The following is a 26548-nucleotide window of genomic DNA, read 5'->3' on the forward strand; positions in this document are numbered from 1 at the left end:
GAACAGTACAGACACTGTGGACGCTCATATTGGCATCTCTTTTGTTATCACCCCTGAAATGGAGACAGAGGCTACGAATACATCATAAATCACAGAACTCTTAATGAAACAACACAGACACACACACCCACCTTTCCTTTCAAATACCATAATAAACATGAGGGGACCAAGTCTAAACCTTCTGTTTACATTTCTGCTTCAGGTAGAAGCCACAGCACGCGCACGCACACACACACACGCGCACGCACGCACGCACGCACGCACACACACACACACACACACACACACACAAATAAAAGCAGTCGGAAAACCAACAGTAGGAGAAGGAAAAAAAAACATTTAAAAAGAATGATCAAACATAGCTGTTTCGCCTGCCAATCACTTCTTTTATTTGAGCTATTCTGGCCATGATGTGGCCTTACGTGTGTGTATGTGTGTGCGTGTGTGCGCACGCCTGCATAATATTTCAAGGAGGCACCTGGCTGTCAGAAGCCACACTCAGATCTGCGTGGGATGTTTGAGGAGTTTTCTGGAAGATCTTTTTTTTTAAAAATAAAAGTCTGCTTCAGAATGCAGAGGCTCCCCTGTGGATTCTGCGATGGCTCGCTCTCTGCTGACAGTCGGCAGGAAGTAAAGCCGAGTGCTGACAGAGAAGCGCAGCGGCGAAGTGGATGGCATAAGCCCTCCTCTTGCGCAGATGTTCATCGCTATTCAACGGCTACGCAGACTGGTGACCCTTTTCACACCTGAGCAGGCATATTTAATGCCGGGACATTCCTGCACTAAGGACCTGCGAAACATTTGCCTAAATTGTCAAAGGCTGGTAGGGGATTCGCTGATATTTGCTCCACACAAACAAACACTAGGAGAAAGAGCATGATCTCTATGCAGACCACATTCGCAAGCAGCTATCACCAATAAAATGTTTTTTTACACCGACGTGTCGAATGGTACATCGCAGACGAGACAGAACTAGTACACTGATAGGATACACATGAACTCACAAAACATCAAAAATCAGACTTCTGTACACACACACACACACACACACACACACACACACACACGACAGCCAGTATTTCCATCACCAGAGAGATTAGACAGCTTGTGCTCATATCCACAGCTCATGAATGCCATGATGGGGACAACTGAATTGTCAAATTTAACAGTCTTCACTTCTTTCCCCTCAAAATATTCCCTTTGCAATGTCAGTCCTTTTGTTGTCCTGTAGGAAGGCAGGGGGGGGAAAAAAGAAAGCTAAGTGGAGTGATGGCACACTTATGACAAAGCTGTTACAGTTTAGATGGCGCAGTGTGAAACATTCATCCACAGTAAAATTCAGGGTAAGGTTGGCTTTATACAAACAAATCAGGCTTGACGGCTTGATTCAGTAAACACACATTAGAACTAAACCTTTACAACGTTTTACCATGGATAGCTAACTTTGCTAAAGAGCAAAAAATCTGTGTCTATTTCACACTGGCTGGACTTTTGTGTTGACGATTATCCCCAGAGATGATCACTGTGTCTCAGCTGTTTTTACCTGACTGGAAACAGCAGCTTTCAGTGGAAAAGCTGAAAGGCAGTGCGTCAGGCTGGGAGTAACACTAGGAGCATGCTTGTTATTTTTGTTTGGGTTTTCCCTCCTTTTTTTCCACTGGATTGTGCACTGTAAATTTATCCCACAGGGTCAAAACATCTACTATAACATCCTGAGTTTTCGTGCCCCAAACTTTGGTGCATGCCCAAGTTTTTTTATTCACTTCCCTAAAATTCAATCCAAGTTTAACGGTCATGATCCAGAAAACCTTGAAAGGTAAACCGACAAAATTTAGGAGTGGACTTGAGCCTAGATGGACAACTGGAGACCAGACGGCCGAGTAGTCATGCCCATTATGCTTCTTTGAAGTCTGCTGCTTTGGCTCATACGTGTTTAGCGCATTGTAATGTAAATTCAGACCCTCCTTTTTCAGGAGTATTGTTTAGCTCACACTGTAGTCAACAAATAGCTTTCACACCAGCTTGACTAATCCAAATGGTTGAACATAGAAGCATTCTTGAATGTTTCATTGACTGGGCATATCAGTGATCACGGGATGTCGTTGACTTGTAAGTCATAAGCCTGTCCTCAGCATTGTTGTTCATTCTGGCTTTTATCACTGATTCCTGTTTAGTGTCGCCAGCAGCAGGTGCAAACACAGCACAGCTGTCACTCCTTCTCTTCCTACGCTCCGAATCCTATTTATCTCCATGCTGTTGTCTGAGCGAAAATCTTTTATTACCTCATGAAATTAAGCCAGGTTATGAGTCAATAAATTAACTAAGCTACTTTTAATTGTTTAATTGGTGATTTTACGATGGATAATTGTCCTTTACTAACTTTCAAGAAGCATTTGAATGCACCACAAAGTTCAAAAACACTCCAAAAGTACACCATGATGCAAGGCTGCCAATTTCAATCGAGTTGAGCGTCTGAAGTTATTTCATTCCAATATCTCGAGCTTTTCAAACTCAAGGATTAGCGTGATAGATATTGAACACTTCTCCAAATTCCTCGACATTGATTTCCACAGTGGAAAATGACTTCTCATATGCATCAAATTAAAAGGAAATTCAATTAGAAACAAGGCAATTAAAGCGGCCACTGATGACACGTAGTGGTTTTGCCGATTCGTCAGGCAGCAGATAGCTGTGAGACAGGAGTTCTGGAGATGAATCCTCTTGGGTCTTGTTTAATGCATGTGACATTTTCCCTCATAAAAGTCATTAAATGACATCTCAGAATAACCATCTACAAGTCGTACGGCGTCACAGAAAGGGGATGCAGCAGCAGGCACAAAGAAAAGGATGATATTTGCGTATCCACAAGGGTACTGTGAGGGGAAAATAACCTTTTACAAGATGTTTTAATGAGATTTCTGTCTCACCAAGTCAGCATAATAGGCAGCTGAAGTTATGACATAAGTGATACGATCTGACCCTCTTAGATTAACTGATCATAATAATAATAGCAGTTTAGCTTATCAAGCTTGTGTAGCTTTACAATTTCCAGCTACTTAGAGTCTCATTGAAGGTTAAAGTGGTTCTGCTAATTACTACGTCTTCATTGGTGCTTCTTAAAAATAAATTATAACCACAACAACCTCCTACTCTTTCCCTCTACCCTAGAAGTAACCTAGACGTTTCATATTTCCTGAGGGAAAAGCCAAAATCCTTCTTGGATAGATCTACAATCACAGCACGGCCGGAGACGATTCCCTAAAAACGGCAACAGTGTGGCCAAACACGTCTGCAGTCGCTTTGCTGGTGGGTGGTGGGAATTTGTCACTGTCACACGCTCAGAGACTTCCATGAATAATCATGAGCGTGCACTTGAATGATTAGTAGCATATCTGGATATTCAAAGACACAGAATCAGGGAAATATCTGAGTAAGCACGAGGAAGATTTCAAGAACTATTTTTTCCCCCCACTGACAGCAGCCTGCCAGGCTTATCACCAAGTGTCTGTGACAGGTGATAAGTGCCTGCATTCACCACCTGACATCTTCTGTCTCTCACCGCTCCACCTCCACCCTCCCTTAAAAAGCCACCCCCATCTTTCCTATAATAGCATCCCCCTTTTTTGGGCTTTTGAGTTACGGTTCAAATAGTTTAGGATTCCTATTAAAACTTCCTAAACTAGACATCCTGAGGAGCACACTGTCACAGTGAGCAGAGTGGCTGTTTTTTTGGGGGGGGCTGGGTTATTGCTAGGCTCAACCCCACCATAACCGTTTGGCACCATTTCACAGTGCCAAATGTCTCCTAACACAAACACAGACAGACAGCACAACCAAAGATTTCTTCGAATGTCGAGAGGGTGCCAGTGGTGAAATGGGAAAGCATATGAGGTTGCCAGCATGATGCAATAAATACACCGAACTTATGTGAAGCCATTTCAGTTTCCCCACAAAATGTCACTGGAACTGCTCGCTACAGGGGGTGGACAAAGACACAGTTTTAATCAGAGGCCCTTTGTCAGCCCGGAGAAAAGAGGCAGAGTATGAAAGGAGATGGGAGACGAGATGGGGAGGAGTTTGGGGAAATGAATGTTTCAGAGAGAGGCACTGATGTCCCAAGGATGTCACGGCACAAAAAGCGACCTGTGATTAGTCCTGGAGATGGATTTAGACTTGAATTCAAACAACAAATTAGGTGGAATTTTAAAACTGCCTCCAAGGCCGAATGTGTGGATGTGAGAGAGGAGGATACTGCTGTAGACTAGCTTCAATTTGAAATAGAAAAAATATATATCACTGCTTGTGTCTCTAAATACATTTCTGTGTACAGTTTTCTGTGAATACTTTATATATTTATTTAGTTAGGACAGTGCATGTTAATGAACATAAATGTAAAAAAAAATTACATGAATGTAAACATACCAGATTATAGCCAAGGGCTAATTTCCATCTGTTGTCCTTAAGCATAAAAATAGACATAATAATTCATAAAAATTCATCATTCATTCATAATAAAAACTCCATCACCAAACTTACACATACACACCATTCTGTTCCCAAATAAAACATTAAAACTATACAACTCATACACGATCACACACTTGATTTGTCCATAACCACTTTTTAACCTTTGCCTTAAACAAATTGAATGTCGAGCATTCTCTAATGGGTTGAGGAAGACTGTTCCACAGATGGCCACCCTGGACAGAAAGGACGTTCTGCCCAAATGCTGTTCGTCTGTGGGGTATAAACAAGTCTCCTCGGATTGTAGCTCGAGTGGTCCTGTCTGAGCTTTCTTTATGCCTAATGAACTGCTTTAGTGGTGGTGGAGCAAGGGAGTGTAAGACTTTATATATTAAACTCACTCTTTTAAGTTTCACTAAGTTATTGAAGTTCAGTAATTTATGTTTTTTTAACACATGACAGTGGTGGTGGGAAGTCGGTTTTTTGTCAAGTAGTTTTAAACTTCTTTTATAAATGTTTTCAATAGTTTTAAGTGTTGTTGGACAAGCAAGTGACCAGGACGTCAAACAATAGTCCATATGAGAGATGATCATTGAGTAAGAATAAGTTTTTGCAACATTCATATTTAAATTATTACGTATATGATTAAAATTTCGATTATTAAATTTAAGTACCTGGGACACTTTATTTATGTGTCCCAGGTACTTAAATACCCCTGTGTTTTGTTTGTGTGTTTGTATGAGTGGGTGGACGCAGGTTCATTGGCTGGCCACATCTGTGATCACAGGCTGTTGTTGACTCTAAAGTTATAAAGCCTGTCCTCCGAGTCACTGGCTTTCACATCTGAACCCTTTCTAGTGCCAAGATGCAGGCCCAAACCCAAAGCAGGTGTCCCTCCCCTCTCTCTATATATATAAATCCCATGTTTGTCTTCGTCTAGACATTACCTAGCTCTTTAAAGGGGACCTATCATATAAAACAAAGATTTTTTTCAGACGCCCTTACTGTTGACATCCAAATTAAGAGGGTAAGAAGCAGCCAGGTGCTGCTAATCAAATGCTAATCAAGTGCACCTCAGCACCAGTAAGTGTGAGCACCTCTATAAAAGCAGAAGCTTTGGCAGTTTACTGTTCTGGAGAAAGTGGGTGTGTGAATACAATGCCAGACTTCCCAGGTATGGACATCCCAGCAAATTCACACCATGAAATGCCCCAAGAGCTACATCTCAGACTACAGACCTCAATCGGCAGCTTAAATGTTAAAAATGTTAAAGTTCATGAGAGTACAAAGAGAAAAGAACTTAACAAGCATGGATTGTTTGAAGATAAAGAGAGAAATCCTCTCTGAAAAACAAAAAACAAAGCACAAGACTTCTGGAACAATGCCCTTTGACTATAATGCGTTTGGCAAACAGCATATCAGCTCTAACACCTCACACCAACTATTAAGCACGGTGGCGGAGGGGTGATGATTTGAGCTTGTTTGACAGCCACAGGGAACCTCACAGCCATAAACTCCTCTGTGTAACAAATATGAGGCTGACAGCTAAATAGTGACTGAAATGCTGTGGCGGGACCTCAAGAGAGCGGTGCATAAACAAATACCTACAAACCTCAACGAAGTGAAGCCACGTTGTAAAAAAGATTGGTTCAAAATGTCTCCACAATAGTGTCAGAGACTGAAAGTCAGGCAGAAAACGGTGTTGTCTTGTTATTCAATCTAAAAATGGCTTTACATGCCTCTTCCTCTAAAAACACAAGGCTTTTAGACACCATTCACAAGGCTGTACATAAACATTGTATTATTAACATGATTTAACACTTAAGCCTCTTAATACCGTCCAGCAAAAAAGATTATTATGAAATTTTGTTTTTCTTCATTACTGCCTATATGCACACAAACGCATCACCAAATAAACAACAACAGACAGATTTGCTACATAAAAATAAAACTATAGAAGCTGAGATTGTGACCACACTTAATAATATAGAATCTTTTGGAAAATGGATTCATCAAACTTTTTTTGAAGACATTTAACTAGTTACCGAAACATGACTGTATCTTTAAATCTTCATAGCTGTAGCTTTTATTGTGGACTGTTCTGTGGACAGTGAACAAGTGGGGTTTTTCCCTTGTGTAAATGACCATTTGACAATTTTAACTGAGACGGTGACATTTCCACTCAGGGCACAGGATGATTTAGGAGGGCAACCTGAAAAAACGCTACCACTTTATCATCCTAAAAATAAATACAGGCAGTAACAGCGTTATAAAAGAAACCAGAGAGCAGCAGAACTGATAAATGATAGCTGAAATAGAGTTTTCTAACCGCTACACAAAAATAAGTGTAGATCTGGTTAAGGCAGCAATTTACTGACGTACAGTTAGATGTTTTTTGGATAATGAGGTCCTTTATACTTTCAAAACTGACATCTCCTAAGCAGTAGAAAAGCTGTCCTGGACGCCATTTCTGCCCATTTAAGCAAAAACCTGCAGTTTGGAGTGATTTGGCAAAAAATTAGAATGGGAAGCGAGATGTCAAGCTAAAGTCATTACAGCCACTGTTAGAAGAATATGCGAAGCAGTCCTGGGATTCAGCCAAATATTATCTATTCGAAAGGAAGTGCTACTGTTGAACTGAATGTGAAATGTGCAGGTGAAACAGCCTGAATGGTAATTTACAGACAAAAACCAATCGCGAGAGAAAGAAGTTCTTAATTGGACGACAAAGAAAATGCACAGAAAATACAAAGGAAAAACAAATAGCTACTAAGATCCATGACCAGGCGGTGTTTACCGGAGGTCACAAGAGGTTACAGCTCTGACGCACAAAAGAAAAAACTGAAAAGATCAGATAATAATGAGCCATTTCACAATCAGCTCTCAGCATTTTCAAAATGCAGATCATTTCGGTCTGCACCATACTGCCCGCATCTGAATCTACCTTGAGATGAATAAAGATGTCATAAATGTGCAAACTTCAACTTTTCTACCAAATCTGTTACTTAAAAGGCAGAAAAGATCGTATGACAGTAAAGACTGTTTTCACACCTGAAACGAACACAATGTCAGGAGATTCAAATCAGGACATTAAATAAATGTAAATGGTAAATAGACCGGTTCTATATAGAGCTTTTCGATTCCACGCTCAAAGCACTCAGGAGGTAGGAGACGGTCAAAAGTAGCAGTTGCTCCTGATCACTTGAGTGTGAATGCATAGTCTACTTGAGCACTCACAGCACTTTATACAGCATGCCTCGTTCACCCATTCAAACCCCATCATACCATTATCATCAGTCAACACCAGTCATTTTCTGCACCTACTATCTAATCGGCTTTAATCACCAAGGTGTCGAACCACCAACCTTCTGATTTGTGGATGACCTGCTGAAAGGGTTTAGACAATGATGCTGCCTGAGTAGAGCGTCCAAGAGACATGACACATGGCACCAGCCTGCTCACTGTCACTTCAACAGACAGTTGCCTACATTATTCTCAGATAAGTACAAATGAACTTTGCACGGACTTAACTTTGGGGAACTGACCGTTTTAAAGGAAGAAGTTATTGCAAAATTACAAAAGGGTCATGCCCTATAAATACTCCCTTAAAAGCCTTAGAGGTCCTTTAGGAGATTACTTTACAAAGTTGCACAGTCTAGACTTGAAATATTCTACTATGGTCATATGCCGCAAAAGGTCATGTAATAAAATTCAGGTGCTTGAGACTACCAGTGGACAAAGAAATCCCAAGAATGAAAATTAAAGCAAAAAATTAAAGCAAACTCAAATTTGATTGGAAAAAAAGACATTTAAAAAAATCACTCACACACAATCATTCCATTTCAAATAGCATTTTTTTCTAACCTACTACAGCACACAGACAGACGCATGCATACAGTTTATACAGGCACAGTGAGTGCTATCGAAGCCATTTCTCGCCACTTACTTGATGTAATAAGGAACCTTATTCTGAGAAACTGCACGTTGCCAGGGGAGCTGTACAGATGCTGCAGACAGAGAGAGACAAAGATAAAGAGAGCAGTGAGATGAGGGGAAAGACAAAAAGTCGGGCAACTAAAATCCAAACGCCATCTTAATAAATGCTGCACAATTCCACCAAGCAGTGAAATAATCCATTTAGTGTTTGGACCTTGACTTGAAATAATTTTTACATGTAACGCCTCCATTATAACACAGTCTAGATGTATAAGGAAGACTCTCACGGAGCATGAAATTGGGGTGTGGGGGGTGGGGGGTGGGGTTGGGTAAATGGATATTGTTTTCTTGGCAGAAAATCCGGAGGAGGGAGACAATGGGACATGAAAGAAAAGATTTTTTATTTTTTTATTTTTTTTTTTAAATAGAGGGAGAAAAAACTGGGGGCACAAAACAAGACAAAAAACACAGACAAGCAAGGGAAATCTTAAAAATGACAAGCTGATAAAGTGTTAAAACCAGACAAATATAACTCTTGAGATGTTCTCAAAAGCAATAAGCAGAAATGTTGCTTGATTTATCGCCCTCCCACTTTCCCTCCTCCTTGACACAGCTCTACACTCCGATATAAAGATGAAAAGACAGTAAGAGAAAGAGATTAGGCGAGATTGGGAGATATACGAGATGGATAGGGGACGATAAGAACGCACTACTTTATTGATCCCTCGGGGAATATTAAGCTACTAGTGTAATGAGAGCGAATGTGTGATGGAGAAGATAGTGTCATAGTGCCAGGAAGATGAAAGAAGAGACAGAGTGGTGTTTTGTCTGGGTGCAGTTGCTGAGCTCTCAGCAGCGCTTACTTTGTAAACTCGTGTCTGTTGGTGACACAGCATGCCGGCTGAGCATGCCACCTGCTCTGAATCGCACACCGTCCATTTTGTCTCCGTGTCTGACAGCCAGCAAAGCAAATCAGGTGGAACGGGGAGAACACTAATGGCTGTATGATTATAGAAAATGACGAAAGTCAGAGAGCGAGGGAGAGCGCGACAGAGGCGCAGGGAGCCGGAGTCTGGCTGCTCTGTTTAATGTTCACGCTTCTGCATTTGTCTTTTCTCTCCAGCTTTGTCTCTAACTCTCTATGCTCTGCTAATGACCACTCTAAAGAGGGAGGGAGAGGAAGGAGTCAGTGCAGAGCTGTAATTAAGCCTTGCATTATTCATGAGTGAAGTGGCACGTCTGCACGCTATGTGTATGCGCGTGCACGCGTCCACTGAGCATCCGCGACGGCGAAGCATATGGCTGAGGATGAAAAGACGGGGCATGGGAGAGAAATTGGACGATGTGAAACTGTGTAACTGAGTGGAATCAAACCAAGTCACCCCAAATCTATAATTTCCTTAGAGAAGTAATAGGCTCGGTACTCACTGGAGAGGAAATGTTGGGAGGAGGGGCCAAAGTCTCTGTGGGCTTCTTGAAGGAGCTTCAGTCTGTCATCCACTGCCACCTGTATGATGACCACACACACACACACACACACACACACACACACACACACACACACACACACAAGGAAGAGACAGTCAGCTGTGGGCTGGCAGGCTCTGCTCGCACAGACAGAACTTTACAGTGGCTAGACTTGGCGTCATGGTTGGAAAGAATTCAATTTCAGTGCAATTAAGTTACAAGTGGATTTTCTGTAAGACCCCAACTCAAGAAATTTTATTTCCAATAGAGGTATACATATACACAGTATCACGTCTTGACTCGACTCACAGGCACTTGGTGTCAATTTCAGGACATTTAGCATTGTCTGGAAATTATAAAGCAGCTTCAATTAGCTGAGCACATGTCAAACCCACAAACAGCAGGTAACTGAGTGCTTACATGCACGTGTCAGCTAATAAGTATCTACACCGGATGCAGTCAATCACAGTACGGCTGTACGCTCGCACACAATGAGCTCAAAGCCCATAGCAAATCACTGCAGTGACAATTACAGGTAACTGTGGACCAAAATAGACTTGCAGGTCACAAATCCACCATCTAGTGTAGACACATGGTGCTGGGGCCAGAGGGAAACCCATTATCCAGATTTCATGGAAGTGTGCCATGTGCATTCTCAACTTTGATGGTATATGTGACCGTAATGGGAAACAGAGAATTAATGGAAGTTTTTTTTTTAAATTGAAAAATGAAGAGAGAAACTCAACGGGGAAACACATAAGAAGCTAAATCAGGCAGCACACAAGAACACTAAGTTTCCTAAATCTCTACTTTTGAGCTAATCCCACAAAAACAACAAATATATATCAATATGGGGCGATCAGAAACATGCTCCTGCAAAGATCAGAAACGTAACATAGCACCAGAATCACACTGTGCCTATTTGTGTGTTAACATAAAATCGTATATACTTTCAAAATCAATGCTAAAACACTGCTGTTTACTCCATGTTATTATCTCTACTACTACTTCAGCTTGCTTACAAAAAAAACCAAAAAAAAACCACTCCGATATAAAGATGAAAAGACAGTAAGAGAAAGAGATTAGGCGAGATTGGGAGATATACGAGATGAATAGGGCACGATAAGAACGCACTACTTTATTGATCCCTCAGGGAATATTAAGCTACTAGTGTAATGAGAGTGAATGTGTGATGGAGAAGATAGTGTCATAGTGCCAGGAAGATGAAAGAAGAGACAGAGTGGTGTTTTGTCTGGGTGCAGTTGTAACATAGCACCAGAATCACACTGTGCCTATTTGTGTGTTAACATAAAACCTTATATACTTTCAAAATCAATGCTAAAACACTGCTGTTTACTCCATGTTATTATCTCTACTACTACTTCAGCTTGCTTACAAAAAATAAAAAAAAACTTGTGTGAAAAGCATTTAAGTTATCAATCACTCAGACTCTTACTCCCGCGCTCCTTTGAGAGCCGTGTATTGACCTCTCAGGCACTGCACCTGTGCCCTGCCGCACATGATTTGCTTTGCTCCATCATTCTGACTAGCTGGACAGTATTGGCAGCCTATAATACTGAGACTCGCACATTCACACATGAGCCTCGGGTATTAAGTCAGCCAGATCACAGAGGGATCCTGGAAATGGGTACAGAAAGACCAGTAGCTCAGTTTCTTTTTTGGCCACTTAGTGACTATTATCCTCACTCTCCCGCAGCAAGGAAGATGGTAGCTGTCTGGAAATGAAAACCAAACCATCAAACTACACAGCCAGATCTGGCTTATTAGTGAAGCTGAAGCCGTCCTGCAGACTGAAAGAAATGAAAAGAGCGGACAACAGAGAGAGACAGAATGAAACTAAGCCCTTCTCTGACTCACAATCTAAATTATAGTCATATTCCAGGCAACAAGACTGTTAGTGGGTATCTGTGCAGTGCACTGGAAAAAAAAAATATCACAGGGCTACAAATTAGCACAGCTAACCAGTTTTGCTGAGCGGGGAAGGGGGGCCACATTTCTTTTCCTGCTTAAATTCCCGAATAATGCAACCACACTGTGTGCCTCAATTATAAAGGAAGCTTCAAAAACATTGCACTGGAAAAAAACTCTACATCTGTCTCATGTCCACAGCTGAGCATCTAACCTGTATTCAGTTCCTCTATGTGACAAAGTGGGTGAGAACACCATTTGTCCATATTCTTAGTTAACATTCTTGTTTTGATTTAACCATATTTCATATGTAGTCTGCAATAGGCAAACATCTACTATTGTTTATGTTTTGCACTTTTACAGATTATGTACAATAACATCTTGGTTTAAATCAATTCTGACAAGTTTGTCAAGTTAACATGTTATTTATTTCAACTGTTAATTGGTGTAGTTTGAACTCACCTTACTTACCTGTGTTCCAGGAACAAAAGGAGGAAATTATAGCTTTACTTCCTGTATTTATAGCTTTATAGCTAATAGCTTATAGCTAATCTGAGGTCACAGGAAGAGACCAGGTGAAGAAGGGGGAGAATTTTAGACTGTGTTTATACAGAAATGGATTTATTGGTGCAATATGTATTGATTACACCGTAGCGATTTTATTGCTAGTAAAGAGTAGCAGTATAGGTTTGAGTATGATAATGTTCATCTTACCTACTGAATGGAATAGTCCAGGGGCGAGTGGACTATTTAAGCAGATGAATGCAGGTGTTCAGGGGGGAAAGGACCAGGTCAGTGTAGCTGTGTGCAGTTTGACCTTAATTTCCACTGATTTAAGTTCAGTTATGTTTATTTGAACTGAGTTAACTATGGAGTTGAGCTTCTTCTTCTTCTTTTTGTAAATATGGTTTGATCACAAAATGGTGAATAAATCACTCGCTACACTGGACAGCACCTGTCTCCTGCCATTCTTAGCCGCTTAGGTCAAGTCCCACCGCACTCTACCACTGCAGATCTCAAGCATCACTGGGTATCAATGCCAAGGACCCTAAATCTAAGAGACATGACAGAAAAGCTACTTTGGCATAGCAATCTAGAGATTAAAAACTGACTAACAGTGCACCTTTAAGTTTAAAAATCCCCAATTAGAATACAAAAATGACTGAAACTTGTCTAAAGGATATCAACACAACTCCAGCGCTCATGCTCAAAACCCACTCCTCTATCTCCTTGTAATAACTTGTTAAGAGACTTTTTCACGACTTCTCCTCGAGGTCTGAGACATGTTCAACTCTGAGAAACACTCGTGACTGTCTAGCTGTGACTATCAAGCGTGCAGAGAGCCAAGGATATGACCGGTGCGCTGCGAGAATAGTGGCCAGTGATGTGTAGTGACAAAGTGTCGCACTGAACATAAAGCTGCGTTCAACTAAAACAAGTAAACAGGGAGAGGGACGGCTCCAAATCCCCGTGTGTTCAGCTGACAAAGTAAAATTGGTATACAGTGAAAAAAAGCGAGGGAGACACAAAAAACAAAAACATCGAGACAGCGCAGTCTCCTTTGAAGTCATTTAGACAACTGTGACAAAATATAGAGGAAAAAATGCGCGCACACACACACACACACACACACAAAAAACCCTACTCCTGCTCCGAAATCTGTAGCTGTTTCAGGGGGATTTAAAGTACCTGCAAAAGTTTCCACCTCATGTTGAGCTGGTCCAGCTGTCTCGAGGCTGTGGATGACAGCTGAATGTCCAATGGTGTCAGCTCAGCAGAAAGCTCATTGACAATTCGAACGTCCTGACGCAACGGGGCAATCTCCTCTCTGAAGGCCTGGGAAAAAGATGATAGCGTATTTGTATTATAGTTGTGAGATTAGCCTAAAATAAATATGCTTTAGTCCAAACTGCTGACTGCTGTTTGTTTATCCCTTTCTTGTTTGACCACCTAAAATCTAACAGGAGATGAAGTTTGCAGCTTCAGCTTTAAAATTTGCATTTAAAAAGTCTCCTCCGTGTACTGTCCTACCCGTCTCCCATATTAGAGACAAGTGCTGCTCTGGTTGCAATCTAATCTATCAATAGACCATTTGATCTAAAGTGGATCGCTAAATGACACGGATATAAAGAAATACGAGTGCCCGGACTGGCTGTACCTCAGGTGATTAAGATCTGAGGTGCAGCAGAGAGAGAAATGAGTGCAACAGCTGAATTTCCTCATGCAGGCTGTGAATCGTGACTTGGCTATTTTCAGTGCCCTTTTGTCCTCCGCTTCTCGACTCTTTCATTTGTTGTTTACAGTTTACAAGAAGATGCTCTCATTTTTCTTGCTTGTTAAATTAAATTTGTTGCTTGTTTCTCGGCCAGTTCTCCTTGGCAAAACGAGACATCCTCAAATATGATGTGTAAACAAACAAGACTATACTGAATATATCCTCAAATGAAGTAGCACTTTCTTTAAAAAAAACACACACACACACAAAGTAAATAAAGAACCAGGGAAACCATGTGAAGCATCAAACATTTCTTCTTCTTTTTTTAAATCAGGATTTTCAAAGATTTTATAACAGAAAACAACAAGATTTGTTAAACAGCACTCAAACTGAGCATATCTGACAGTATAAGAGGGATGGTTATGGTGCATTAGCAAAAATCTGACCCTCTGACTCACCGTGGTTCTATCGATGTGATCCTGCAGAGAGTCGATCAGCAGATCGCCCACAGGCTGCCAGGTAGCTTTGGCCTCCTCTGCCCGAGTCAGCCGCAGGTCAAGCTGGTCCATGGAGCTCTGCAGCTCCTGGAGTCGCTCCAAGGCTCGCTCCACCTGACTCTGCCAACCGCCCACGTGCCCTTTCAGACGCTCCCACCGCTCCCTCACTTCACCAGATTGCTTTCGGATAGCCCGGGCCAAACCTCGGGCCTTCTCCTCTGGTGTGAGATCTGAAAGATAAAAAAAAGAAAATACGGGAAATAAAGAAGCACGCCATTTTGTGGAGAAATGCTCATGGCCTTCATTATTATTTCATATTTTGTTCAGTTATTTCTTCACAATATGGTAATGAAAGGCATTTATTTCAAGACTACTTCTATAAAATGGAAGAAATGATAGAAATGCATTTGTAATGTGTTCACATCCTTGCACTGAACCGGATCTTTTCTTTTATTTCACAGTCCTTGACTTCTTTCCAGCGCTGCAAACAGGCTCCCCCACACTGCTTCACTTGCAAAAATACACATGCTTGTGACGTTTCAGTGCTAGAGCTTCCTAAAAACAACCTTTACCATCTTCAACATTTAATCATTGTTCTCTAAATACGTACTTCTACAACAAAAACACTGAAGAGACCTGTATAAATTTTTATTAAAGTCTCTTCTTTTCTCTTCCTAACATGATGTGGCAGAAGATTCTGAAGAACTACGAGCCATTTATCTGCAAATTTTACTATAATTATACAGCTGAATAAGCCCTTTGTGATCATTTTTTCTTTTATTGCACATTCCTTCAGTAGTTGCACATCTTTCATGTCTAAGTCTGACCCTTCTATGACTCATCTGCAAACCTGACACCCATCGACAAATCAAGCTCCAGGACAATATAAACCCCAGCCCTTCGATCCTCTTTCTGACTTTGTACTGCCTGGTAGAAAAACTACAGTCTTGTCAGAACTGATATGTAGAATTTTCTGACCCTTAGAACTAATTCTTTTGTCCCTTTGTGTCTCAGGTCTACTAACTTCTTTCCAGTAACAACCTGAACTAATCCAAACTGCACACGCGCCTCTTCTCCATCACTCTCGCCAGCCTTGACCTGCTCTCTGACACGCTATCTGCCAAATTCAGCTGCATTCAAGTCACAAATACGACCTGCTGAACTATTCACTGTTGTCCCTGAATTCAGCTTTTGAGTCCTCACTTCTTCAGTTAAAGCTTTGATCCCATACTAGGTAAATGAGCGACACTCAACACGAGGAGAATGGAGGAGCAAAGGAGAACAGGAGGGCAGAAAAATAAGAAAAGAAGGTAGGACGCTGAAGCTTTAACTAAAGTCAAGGCTTGATCAAAGAGAAAGACAGGAAAAAAATGAGAGAGACTGAGGGTCTAAGAAATGACAGAAGTCTAAGAAGTCAGAAGGTGAGAAGACATGACGACTGTGGCATATCTGAGGATGCGGTTAGAGAAGAGGAGGGAATAAAAAAAAGAAAAGAAAGAGCAGGTATAGGAGAAAACTGCTCCCCAGATAATCATTTTAACTGCAAAAAAGATGAGCAGCTCTCAGGAGTTCTTAGGTCTTATCTCCAGGGTAGTGACTGAATTACCATCTTCACCTGTTGCACCTCTGCAATCTCGCTTTTTCTCATCTTGCTCCCGGCATACAAAAACGCCTGACACTGCAGGAAGCCTCATGTCATTGCTGATACTGATGGTGTCTGTAGTTTATAAAGAAGAATGATGTACACAGGCAAAGTAATGTAAGCTCGTTTGATTGTCTTTACAAAGCATTACTATACTAATACACTATCAGAGTGTTACTCTGACACATTCAATATCCTCTCATTACACCACAAGCACAGCTTCTGATCTTAAATTAGCTCGTTTTAAAAAAAATCTATTTACTGTATACAATGAGATGACACTTTGATATCTGCATCAAAGACCACAGACAACAAGCCTATCCGTCTGCGCTCTGAAGTCTCGCCACACCCCTACACATTCCCTTGGGTCGGTTTAATTATTTACACAGTAGGGGTTTAGTTAGAAGGGAAATATGCTGACCTAACGAAGACTTCCCTGCTGCACCCAAAAAGAGACAGAGAGGGAATACTGAATGAGTTGGTGTATTTGTAAGCCCAGCTCCTTGTCTATTTATACCAACTTCAACAGAGGTAACAGCTTGAATGATTTTAACCTCAGAAGTGAGGCAAATAAGACCTTAGATTCTGGTTCTTCAAACTGGCTGAAAAGCAGACATTCTTGTGATTGATGACAGGTTAAGGTACCCAAAACAAAACCCTTGTGGAGCAGAAAAGAAGAAGTTTCTTCTGGCAGTTCTCCCATTTACATCAGGTTATCACAGCGGATGGATCCATATATTTGATTTTGCACAGATTTGAATGCTGCCCTTCCAGACACCCGCACCACCAGGTATCTTAAATCCAACTAAAAACCTTTAGCAAATGACTTTGTAGGATGCAAGCTGCAACCTTTTCCAGCTCCTTTTTTTATATTGTGGCTCGCGTTCGGGGGCACCACAGCACGTCATTTGCAACCACCTCACCCTCTCTTTTGCATCACATCAACCCTCTGCATGTCCTCCATCACTACCTTCTCTAGAACTTTCTCTGAGGTCTTTCTCATCCTTACCGCCAGCTCCATATTTCACATCCTTTGTCCAGTGTATGCACTATCCCCCCCGTTACACATGTCCAAACCATCTCCTCTTGCTTTGCTTACACTGTCTCCAAAATGCTTAGCTGGCACTGTCCCACTGACATACTGTGACACTAAATCTGTCCCTCCAGGTCACTCCCAAACATTTTCATCTTCATCCACCTCCTCTCTTTGAGTCAGACCTACCATCTCCAAACCATACATCATAGAGGGTTTCACAACAGTGTTAACAACCTTCCTTTTCAGTGCTGCTATCCTTCTGTCACTATGCCTGAAAAATGAAGACAAGGTATAGGTGCCAAAAACTAGAGTTCTTTCAGGGGCCAAAGGTCCAACTTTACAACAGAAGCAAACATGGAAACTGCTTCAACAAAGACATTTTTGTGTAGCTAATGTATATATGGGTGATCTTTTTTGATAACTCAACAGCCTAAATTGCATTAAATTTAGTGGTGTGGCAGTATTAATTGTGGATGGCTTCAAAACAGGGCTTTACAAAGCAATTTTGTCTTTTTAAGTGTTTACAGTCTGCAGTTTATTACCACGGGCTGCGTCCAAAATCAATGCATTGTTGTTACCCATCTACTATTGTCATACAGTACAATTTTAGAGTGGGAAATTATGTTTCTACAAGATTCTGGCCATGTAAGGGTAGGGCTGTTCGATATAACGATATATATCGGATGACGATATAAAAACGTCTATCGTCAAACGTCAAAATTAACTGTTTACGGCAATATTTTTTCATCGTTTTGATGGTCACTGTAGTGGCTATATTAATGTATTAAAGTTCTCTCTTTCACTCATATTTAATATAATCACACTATGGACGGACAAGCGCCTGTTTTTATGTGTTGTCGTTAGCAACAATGACGGTAAAACCATCGCGTGGCTCCGCTGTCCGCTTGTTTGTTTTCCACGTAAACCTTTCACAATAAAGCTCAAGATCCTGTTGAGACTTTTCAAAATAAACTGAATCACGTGAAAGAGTATGCAGAGAAGCAAAAAAAAGAGCCGTCAGGTGCTAAAAAAATAAACCTTAGACTCAAACTTTGAAAGAAAATGGTTGCCGTTACAACTTGTGTCTAAAAATGTATAGTTTCATGCATTGGTTAAAACACTCGAATCCAGGTAAAGGACGCCGAGATGGAAAAACTAAATGCAAGTCGAGTTGCCCGAGATTCACAGAATTTACAGAAAATATTACATTTTTGTGATTTATATCATTGTCAGGACGATGAGATTTTTGTCATATCGCACAAGGGAAAAAAATGATATGTGAATTACAAAAATAGGCGATTAGTGATTTAAAATCTGTTGAAAACAGACTAGACTAACTAGAGACACAGAGAACTGTGAGTTTCTAATAGTTTTTCATTATGTCATTATCTCCAGATACTTACTATACCTAAAAGATAAAACTGCCTAAGCCTCATTATGAGCTCTGATTTTACCACAATTTACTCAGGAGGTGGAAAAAACTGCATGGCATGGCTTTAATGGACTCGGTAGTGGTGTGCAGTATTTTTAAGCTGCAATTATCTTTTCAAACCTGTTTCCAGGACTGAAAGTTTATATATTCTGTTAGAGATTTTTTTTTTTTTAATGAAAAGGAACAAACCAGTCTTTGGCTGCAGGTTCTTGCGTGGCTCTCCAGGACCCTCAATGGGCTGATCAGCAAGAAACGTCCTCGCCTGGTCCAAAGTGCTGATTACCAAGTGCTCACGCTCCTTCAGTTCTGACCGTAGCGCCTGCGGGAAAAGCACAGAGCAATGGCTTAGAGGGGACTTGATGTATATAAAAATGTTACTAATATCAACCACAAATTTTTTGTAACTTTGTTATGATCTATATATTAGAAAAGTGTTTGAGTTTAATTTTCAAACAGTTCTTGCAGGTCCTAGTTTTTGAAATAATATACATACTAATCAACCAGTTCTTAGAGTTCTTGTGATTAAAACACTCACATCAGCCCAATGAACAAACGCAGATGTTTACGTTCTGCCTATCGGCAAGATAACCAACACATTCAATGGCTAATTAGGTGATTGCAGCACAACAAAACAGTTTCCCTGCTCAGTCTTTGCCTATTAAGAAGGAATCAAGAGGTAAGAGAGAGAGTGTGAGAGAGAGGCTATGTAAGGAGTGTCAGCGGTATTGAAAGCTCTGAGAACAGAGCAGCGATTGAAGTGCGAGTACTGGGTCAAACTGGGCTTCTCCTCTGGGTCTGTGTGAAATTAGCTGAGCAAGGCACAGAATAAAGCGAGTCACTGTAACCCTGCAGGAATAATCATTATAGAGCTTGCTAGTAACACCACACATCCTGCACATCCTCTCACAGCGCCGCTCATATTGAAATGAGCATAGTGCACCACACACTCCAGGCTCTAGTTCATGAAGTTCATGAAGCAATCTGACAAATGCTCTTAACCTTATGTCAAGAGTTCTGCCTCAGCAGAGTGCACGGCAGGCGATGGAACTACATAAAGGGGGTGAGATCGGTATGTAACGGCATAATTGTTCTTGTCTGAATATACATGTGACACCCCGAAGGACTTCATTGCCTATCGGAGTGTGTGATTGCTTTGTGAAGAGGCGATGTAGTTGAAGACACTGTGAAGCTGGTTGACCCGCTCTGATAAAGTCTCACACTTATCAGACTGATCAAACAGTCGACTGCAGCAAAAATGAGATGCAAAAGATTGACGACAAGATGCTGGCTTGGGTGCAATCGTATTACCGGCAACATTTGAAGACGTAAGACAAGAACAATAAGAATCGCCTAGAAGAGAAACTATCCAATCCATATGTATGAGAACACCCCACCACTCCAGCAGCTTACATCCATATACGCACATACCTGAACTCGCACCTTCTGTGTGACCTTCATTATACAATGTCATCACAATCTAATTTCATCCTTTTAGACATTTGTGTGAAGATTTGCCATAATTAGCCTATAATTTCCTGAGTGACCTTAACCCTCTCACCACTTCTTTCAATTCTATTTCACAGTTCACACACGGCTGCTGTGGAAGCATTTAAAAATAAAAAATTTAAATTCTGGAAGTAAGTTCTTGTAAAAGTTGGATTTAGACCAATGCAATGACAATTTCACACAGCCTCCTGCAGACAAATGTACTCTCACCCTGAAATGAAGCATCCTGCTGAACACAAATTAGATCATCCCTGCTAATAAATGGTTTGCTTCGTTCCAATGATTTCCTCCCCGTTCACACAGAGGAAGCATAATAGGCAGGTAGCGCAGAGAGGGGACCTTGAGAGATAGAACGTAAATGAGAGGGGCTTGAGGAAGAGGGAAAGGGGTGTGAGCAGAGATAAGAAAAAGAGGATGAGGAGCTGAGCAGCGAGGACAACTCCCAGTTGATACCAGCACCATTAGTTTTCCATATATTTCCTTTTGTTTTTGCTGTCAGATGTAGAGTGGTGGTTTAAATTAGGAAATGAAATGAGGGTAAAGAGGCTGTTTATTTTCAAAGTTTGTTGCATGTTACTCGGAGTGACGCCAGTAAAATATTCCGATGTCAGTTTTGTAATGCGTTAATCACAGATAACAGCTCAGGTCGATGAACAGCATCCTGGTGGAAACAAATTGCACCTGGTTGAATAATTCAGGGAAGTCTGATTACAGCCAGATGTAGAAGGAACCAACATATATACAGCATCAAAGCAGCAAATGGCTTGTTGAAGCCATTTGTAGAACTGGCTTGTTTATAGATATGTGAAGTTTGACTTCATGTATTACACTTTTAACATCTCCAAAGATCCGTCAGCAAATATTTGCAAGTCTGATAAACCCATGTTATTCACAATAGAAGACAGAAAACAAATACTTAACCTCAGAAAATTAAGAAATATCCACTCATTTTGAATGTGATGGAAGCAACAACCAAAAAAAAGTTGGAACAGTGACACGTTTATTCAATTCAACAGTTGCCTCAAGTCGCTTTATGTTGTAAAGTAAAGACCATACAATGACAGAGAAAATGAAGAAAGCTTCAACAGGGTCTACCAACAGTCTGAGAGCAAAACGTTTTACTGGGGCGATACTGTGAGATGAATGTTGTCCAATTCTTGGCCGATACAGGATTCTAGCTGCTCTACAGTTCTGGGCCTTCTTTGTCTTATTTTTGCATTTCATGATGTGCCAAATGTTTTCAGTTGGTGAAAGGTCAGGACAGGCAGGCAGGCACTGTCCCTTGTGCACAGAGATTTCTCTAAATTCTCTGAATCATTAAATATTAGGCCGTATAGATGATGAGGTATTCAAAGTGTTCTTTATTTTATGTTGAACATCATTACTCTGAAATTTGCAGGGGTTTTTTTGCAGATTGCTGAGCCTCTGCCGATCTTTACTTCTGAGGAGCTCTGCCTCTCTAAGATGCTCTTTTTATACCCAATCATTTTATTTTGATGACAATTAACCCAATTAGTTGCAAAATGTCCCTGCCTCCATTTCTTTATAGAACATTTACTTTTCTAACCTTCGGTAACTCCCAGTCCCAACTTTTTTGAGACATGTTGCAAGCCATCAATTTCAAAATGAACCCCCCCCCCCCCCTTTTTTTTTAACGAAGTATTAATGTTTCACTTTAAACATTCTGCTAAAAATGTGTTTATGACACGCGCACATCATTTTTTCTGGTGTTTTCTTTCATAACACACAGCGTCTCACCTTTTTAAGAATTGGGGTTATATTGTCAGGAATTAATTTCGAGTCACTTCTAAGATAACGCCTACCGATTTCTTACTGAACGTTTGATTTTTCTCCTTCTCTTGTTTGAACATGTATCTCATTTCATGCCATGTCTGTTGTGTAATATCACTTCTGTGAAGTGAAATGCAGTGCTGTGTTGTTGCTGCACTGTTTACTTACACTGTGTGTGAGAATAAATTCAAATACAAGCTGGGAAAAAAAAAAAAACTGTTGATAAAGATCATGTGGCTCAAAAGCTCAAGAACAGCCTGCAGTAAGGCCACTGTGGTCAAAAGTGAACTCTGCGTCTCAGACGTATTTACTATAATAATACCCATATTAATAATCATGTCACACAGGCATAGTTTGAGTAATACAATAAATGTAATATTATCTTCTAATGTAAACTGGCTCCAAAGAAATGAGCCACAGAAGGCTTTAATATCTGCAACGTGAGCAGCGCCAAGTAATCCTCTTTGTTAGATACAGCCTCGCCGTCTGTTATCCAGCCACTGGGTATCCTTACAGTTCAGGCAGGTGACAGCACAAAACACTTTCACCCAACACTCAACCAAATCTTTTTAGTGAAACCTCAGCACGCGCACATTATCAGAGTTTCACACAGGGACACACTTTTCACGCTTTTTTGAAAGGCGGATATCAAACACATACGCCGCTTTTAAGTTAACAAAAAAAGCTCTTTTTCCCCAAGCAAATCCCAGACAGCCTTTGAGTGATGAGACATAGACATCAAAGATAAAACAGGACAGGTCTTCTCTTTGCTCTTTTTCAACAATTTCCAGGCTCTGGCACATCAGAATATGAGCTGTGATTTATGGAGACTAGAGCAAGAGGGGACTCTTGTCACTTTCACAATGCTTCTGGCATCTACCTTGAAGCTACGAGTGACCGTGACCTTGGCTGTGAGTGTGTGATTATGTCTGTGGGCAAGTGCTTGTGCCCAGGTCTGTGTAAGAGTGTAGTTTGTGGCTGTAGCAGCACAGCAGACTCTTATCACTAAGTGCCCTGTGCTGTGGCACCAATGAGATAACATCACAACACAGCTTCTTTCAGAGCTCTGCCAAACATCCCTCTTCCTGCTCTCAAAACCCTGCTATCTCGTCCACAATATTACCGTAGCCCTCATCTTCTAGAAGAAATAAGCCTCCCAAAAAGGACTGATACAATATAGAATAGAATAGAATAGAATTCAACTTTATTGTCATTGCACATGCACAGGTACAGGGCAACGAAATGCAGTTTGCATCCATCCAGAAGTGCTTTAGTGATATAGATATATTACAATATATATTAGCAATAATATAGATATGTGAGTATATTACAGAAATGGGTCTATTATGATATGTTATAATGTACACGGTATGAAGTATGTTGTGAATATTCTATAACTATAAGTATGTACAGGCTGTAGTGAGTACAAGCTATGTACAGGATATGAACAGGATATAAATATGAAAAACTATACAGACTATACAAACAATACAATATACAAACTATACAATATACCATCTCTCAACATAAGAGAGGCACAAGGCAGGAATTTTCAGGCGCCTTTGCAATAAGGGTTCAATCACACTGCGGGAGAAGGGGGAGAAAGTCACAATACTGATGACTTCTTATTTTTCTCTAGCAAAAACTATTTTTTAGTTGAGGCCAGAATTTGAACTTGTGTCGTCTGGGCCAAATTAGATTTTACAGTTGCACAGTTCATAAAGGAGCCACAGAGTGATTCAACTGGAAAAAAAAATTAATTGCTCCTTTGCCCTCCCAACATTTGCTGTTATCTCAGAATAGCTGAAAGCTAGTGATAGCTGCTAGTAGTTTGAAAACAAATGCTCCACTTAACTAATGCATCCAACCTTGGCCATTGTTAATTTAGTACCAATACCCACAGGCTGTGAAATGCCTGTGGATGTACAAGAAACCTATATGTGACAAATTCGCAGTTGCCGAAATAAAAATATAAATTTTTTCCATGTAAAACATATGTATATTTTACATTGTTGTGTTAGTGCAACTGCAATAATTTACAAGTTTGAGGTCAATTTAGAACCTTTGTTTTTTGAATCGTCACTGCATCACTCTTTAGCATAGTTTTGCAGTACTTAATGAGGTTTGCTGTGACCGATAATTATAACTGCTAACAGCAGCATTGTTCATATACTTCTTTGCTTCTTTAAGCTATCATAGCCTTTAAAAGGTTTATTGCACACTTACCAGAATAATATTAGCATTAATTTAGAGGATTCATCTCCTAACACAGTCCAAATATGCAGTCTCTTTTTAGTAATCTGTTTTGGTTTTGATTAACTCCCAAACCTCTCTCTTCAGCTCATAAATGCTCGACTATACTAACCATCTATGTAGCAATCCGTCCGCTGTTTGGTGCATTAATAGTAGTGATAATAATTGCTTAAATATGCACTTAAACACATTAACTTGTGTTTTTAGACATAACCAACAGTGGATTTTAAATTACACAATTAAGACGAGATTAAAATGCAGACTTTCAGCTTTAATTCAAGGGGTTTAATAGTAAATATTAAATAGTAATAGTAAAAGTATTGCGGTTCAATAAAGTATTGCATTAACGGTTAACAGTGCATCATATTCAAAGGCTCAAAAGTAATTAATTGACAAGCAGCTTTGTGGCCAGATGCAGTCTGTTCCCTTGATGTTCCATGACAAATTAAACCAATAAAAACATCTGTATTTGACTCCAAGTGTATAAGTTGTGTTTTCACCGGATCTCTCAATATGATGTCGGCAGAGATTCTGACGTGAGTGAGGGAAGCGGCCATTAGACCAATAAACCAAAGTAAACCCATAGAGTGATCACAAACACTATGAGAGTGGCCAAAAATTTGGTACATTTTTAAAAAGAATGAACACACTGACCAGCTCAGCAACCCCAAAAGGTCTGAAACACCACATAATAAAACTGAGGTGGATGATCACAGAATTATTTCCATGGTTAAAAAAAACAACAACTTCACATTAAAAACCAAATGACAGGCGAAGTGAAAAACTTTAAATTGTACCTAGATGATCAATGTTCTGCTGGATCCTAGCATCTTGATCCACCTAATCACTGCTGCAGACCATGCATACACATGGCACTGCCCTTTGGCACAAAAGAGACAATAAAGGACCCATGGCGTTGACCTGGTTTGCAATTGCAAATTCCTTTGATTCTAGCTAAATCTGCATCCATGGAATGTGCTGAAACATACCGGATCTAAGGATGCCCCACCCCGGAGCTGACAGGACCCAAAGGATTTGAGGCCAATGTTTCAATACTGCAGGACAAACCCATAGGACCCCCAGCAGATAAGGGCTGGTTTTTGCCAGCAGTGCTTTAGACCATCAACACACACGTCTAGCAATTTCATTAAACTGCAAGTGTAAATGAAGCAGACAAAAACAATTTAAAGTTCCTCAGAAAAAAACCCAGTGGTGAGTTCTAACAAAAGCCCTGTGTCTCCAAAGACACCCTGAGGTAAAGTCCAGCACAGCACTTAAATCCATTTCATTCTCCTTTACTACCTGTCCATTCAAGAGTAAATGGTGCTAATCAATCATTCAGGCACAATGATTAAGATGAGTCCTGTGGCAAATTATTAGACTCTCCCCACTTTAGTTTGAGTAATGGTATGCTACTTAAGCATATTTAGAAGATATGGGGAAGGGGGGTTTAACTAAATTTAAAGTATATTGCCTGTTGCCTGTATTCATTCTGAATGAGTCGAATGAGCTTTTGAAAGAACCAGATTGAACTTGCGTAACAATGCAGACAAGAAACCAACTGTTGCTGAAAGATAAGAGTCGTTAAAGATGCCCACAAGCCTCTGGTCCCTCGTTCCCACTCCTTGATCTAAAAGCTGCTAATTTAATAGAAGAGACTGATGAGTTTAATCGGCTTGATGCTAACAAAGGCATTTTTACTGGGTAATTGAATGTGCAATTAATAAACGCTATTATGGCCATTTTAGAAGAGAAAAACACAGACACGGATCAATACACAGAGGAGGGCGGGAGAAGTAACTCAAGTTAGCACAGACAATACCCACTCAGTCGCCTCACACTTTCAGCACTTCAACAATCAGCTTGTTGAGCTAGATCTGAATGCAGCTGATGTGTTGGAAACCTAAATATTATGAATATAAAAAGATGTACTATGTATACTTTTCCTACTTCCACTAACCTGGGTTCTCATCTACTGTACATAACATCTTTCTCTTTTCTCCTCATTTAATTTTGCTTCTGTTTGCCACTTCCTGTCTATCACTTTCTGCTTGGACCACTGCTCTTTCATATTTTTCTTCCTTCCGATTCTTTAATAACGGCAATATCCGTTGCTCTCTGCTGGGCTAAGTGGCTTAGCCTTCATCTTTTATCTCGCAAAGTCTCCCAAAACAAAAAGAGAATGGAAAAAAAACCCTCACTCTAAGCCTTCCCTACCTCAGAGACACCAATTTCCATATATTTATATCCATGCACATTCCCCCAATCTCTCCGGCAGAGCAGCTGGTACATGCACTGCTCACCAACTGTGTCTGCGTATGTATGTGTGAGCACAGGGGACTTGCAAGTGTGTGTCTGTCAGTGTAAGCAAGTAATAGAG

The 26548-nt window shown here is 40.5% G+C and overlaps 1 protein-coding gene across 7 annotated transcripts in view; it reads right to left on the reverse strand.

Moving 5' to 3' along the window:
* utrn (utrophin) overlaps positions 1–26548 on the reverse strand; it is a 193250-nt gene that overhangs the window by 48406 nt on the left and 118296 nt on the right. For all 7 annotated transcript variants that reach the window (XM_014414047.4, XM_014414051.4, XM_014414048.4 and 4 more), the window contains 5 exons: positions 18808–18937; positions 14470–14738; positions 13486–13632; positions 9829–9907; positions 8411–8471 (listed from right to left, as the gene is read on the reverse strand). In XM_014414047.4, coding sequence (XP_014269533.3) covers positions 8411–8471; positions 9829–9907; positions 13486–13632; positions 14470–14738; positions 18808–18937 — 686 coding nt within the window. The remainder of the gene's footprint in view (positions 1–8410; positions 8472–9828; positions 9908–13485; positions 13633–14469; positions 14739–18807; positions 18938–26548) is intronic.

This window comes from Maylandia zebra, linkage group LG15, assembly GCF_041146795.1.
Source record: "Maylandia zebra isolate NMK-2024a linkage group LG15, Mzebra_GT3a, whole genome shotgun sequence".
Lineage (NCBI taxonomy): Eukaryota > Metazoa > Chordata > Actinopteri > Cichliformes > Cichlidae > Maylandia > Maylandia zebra.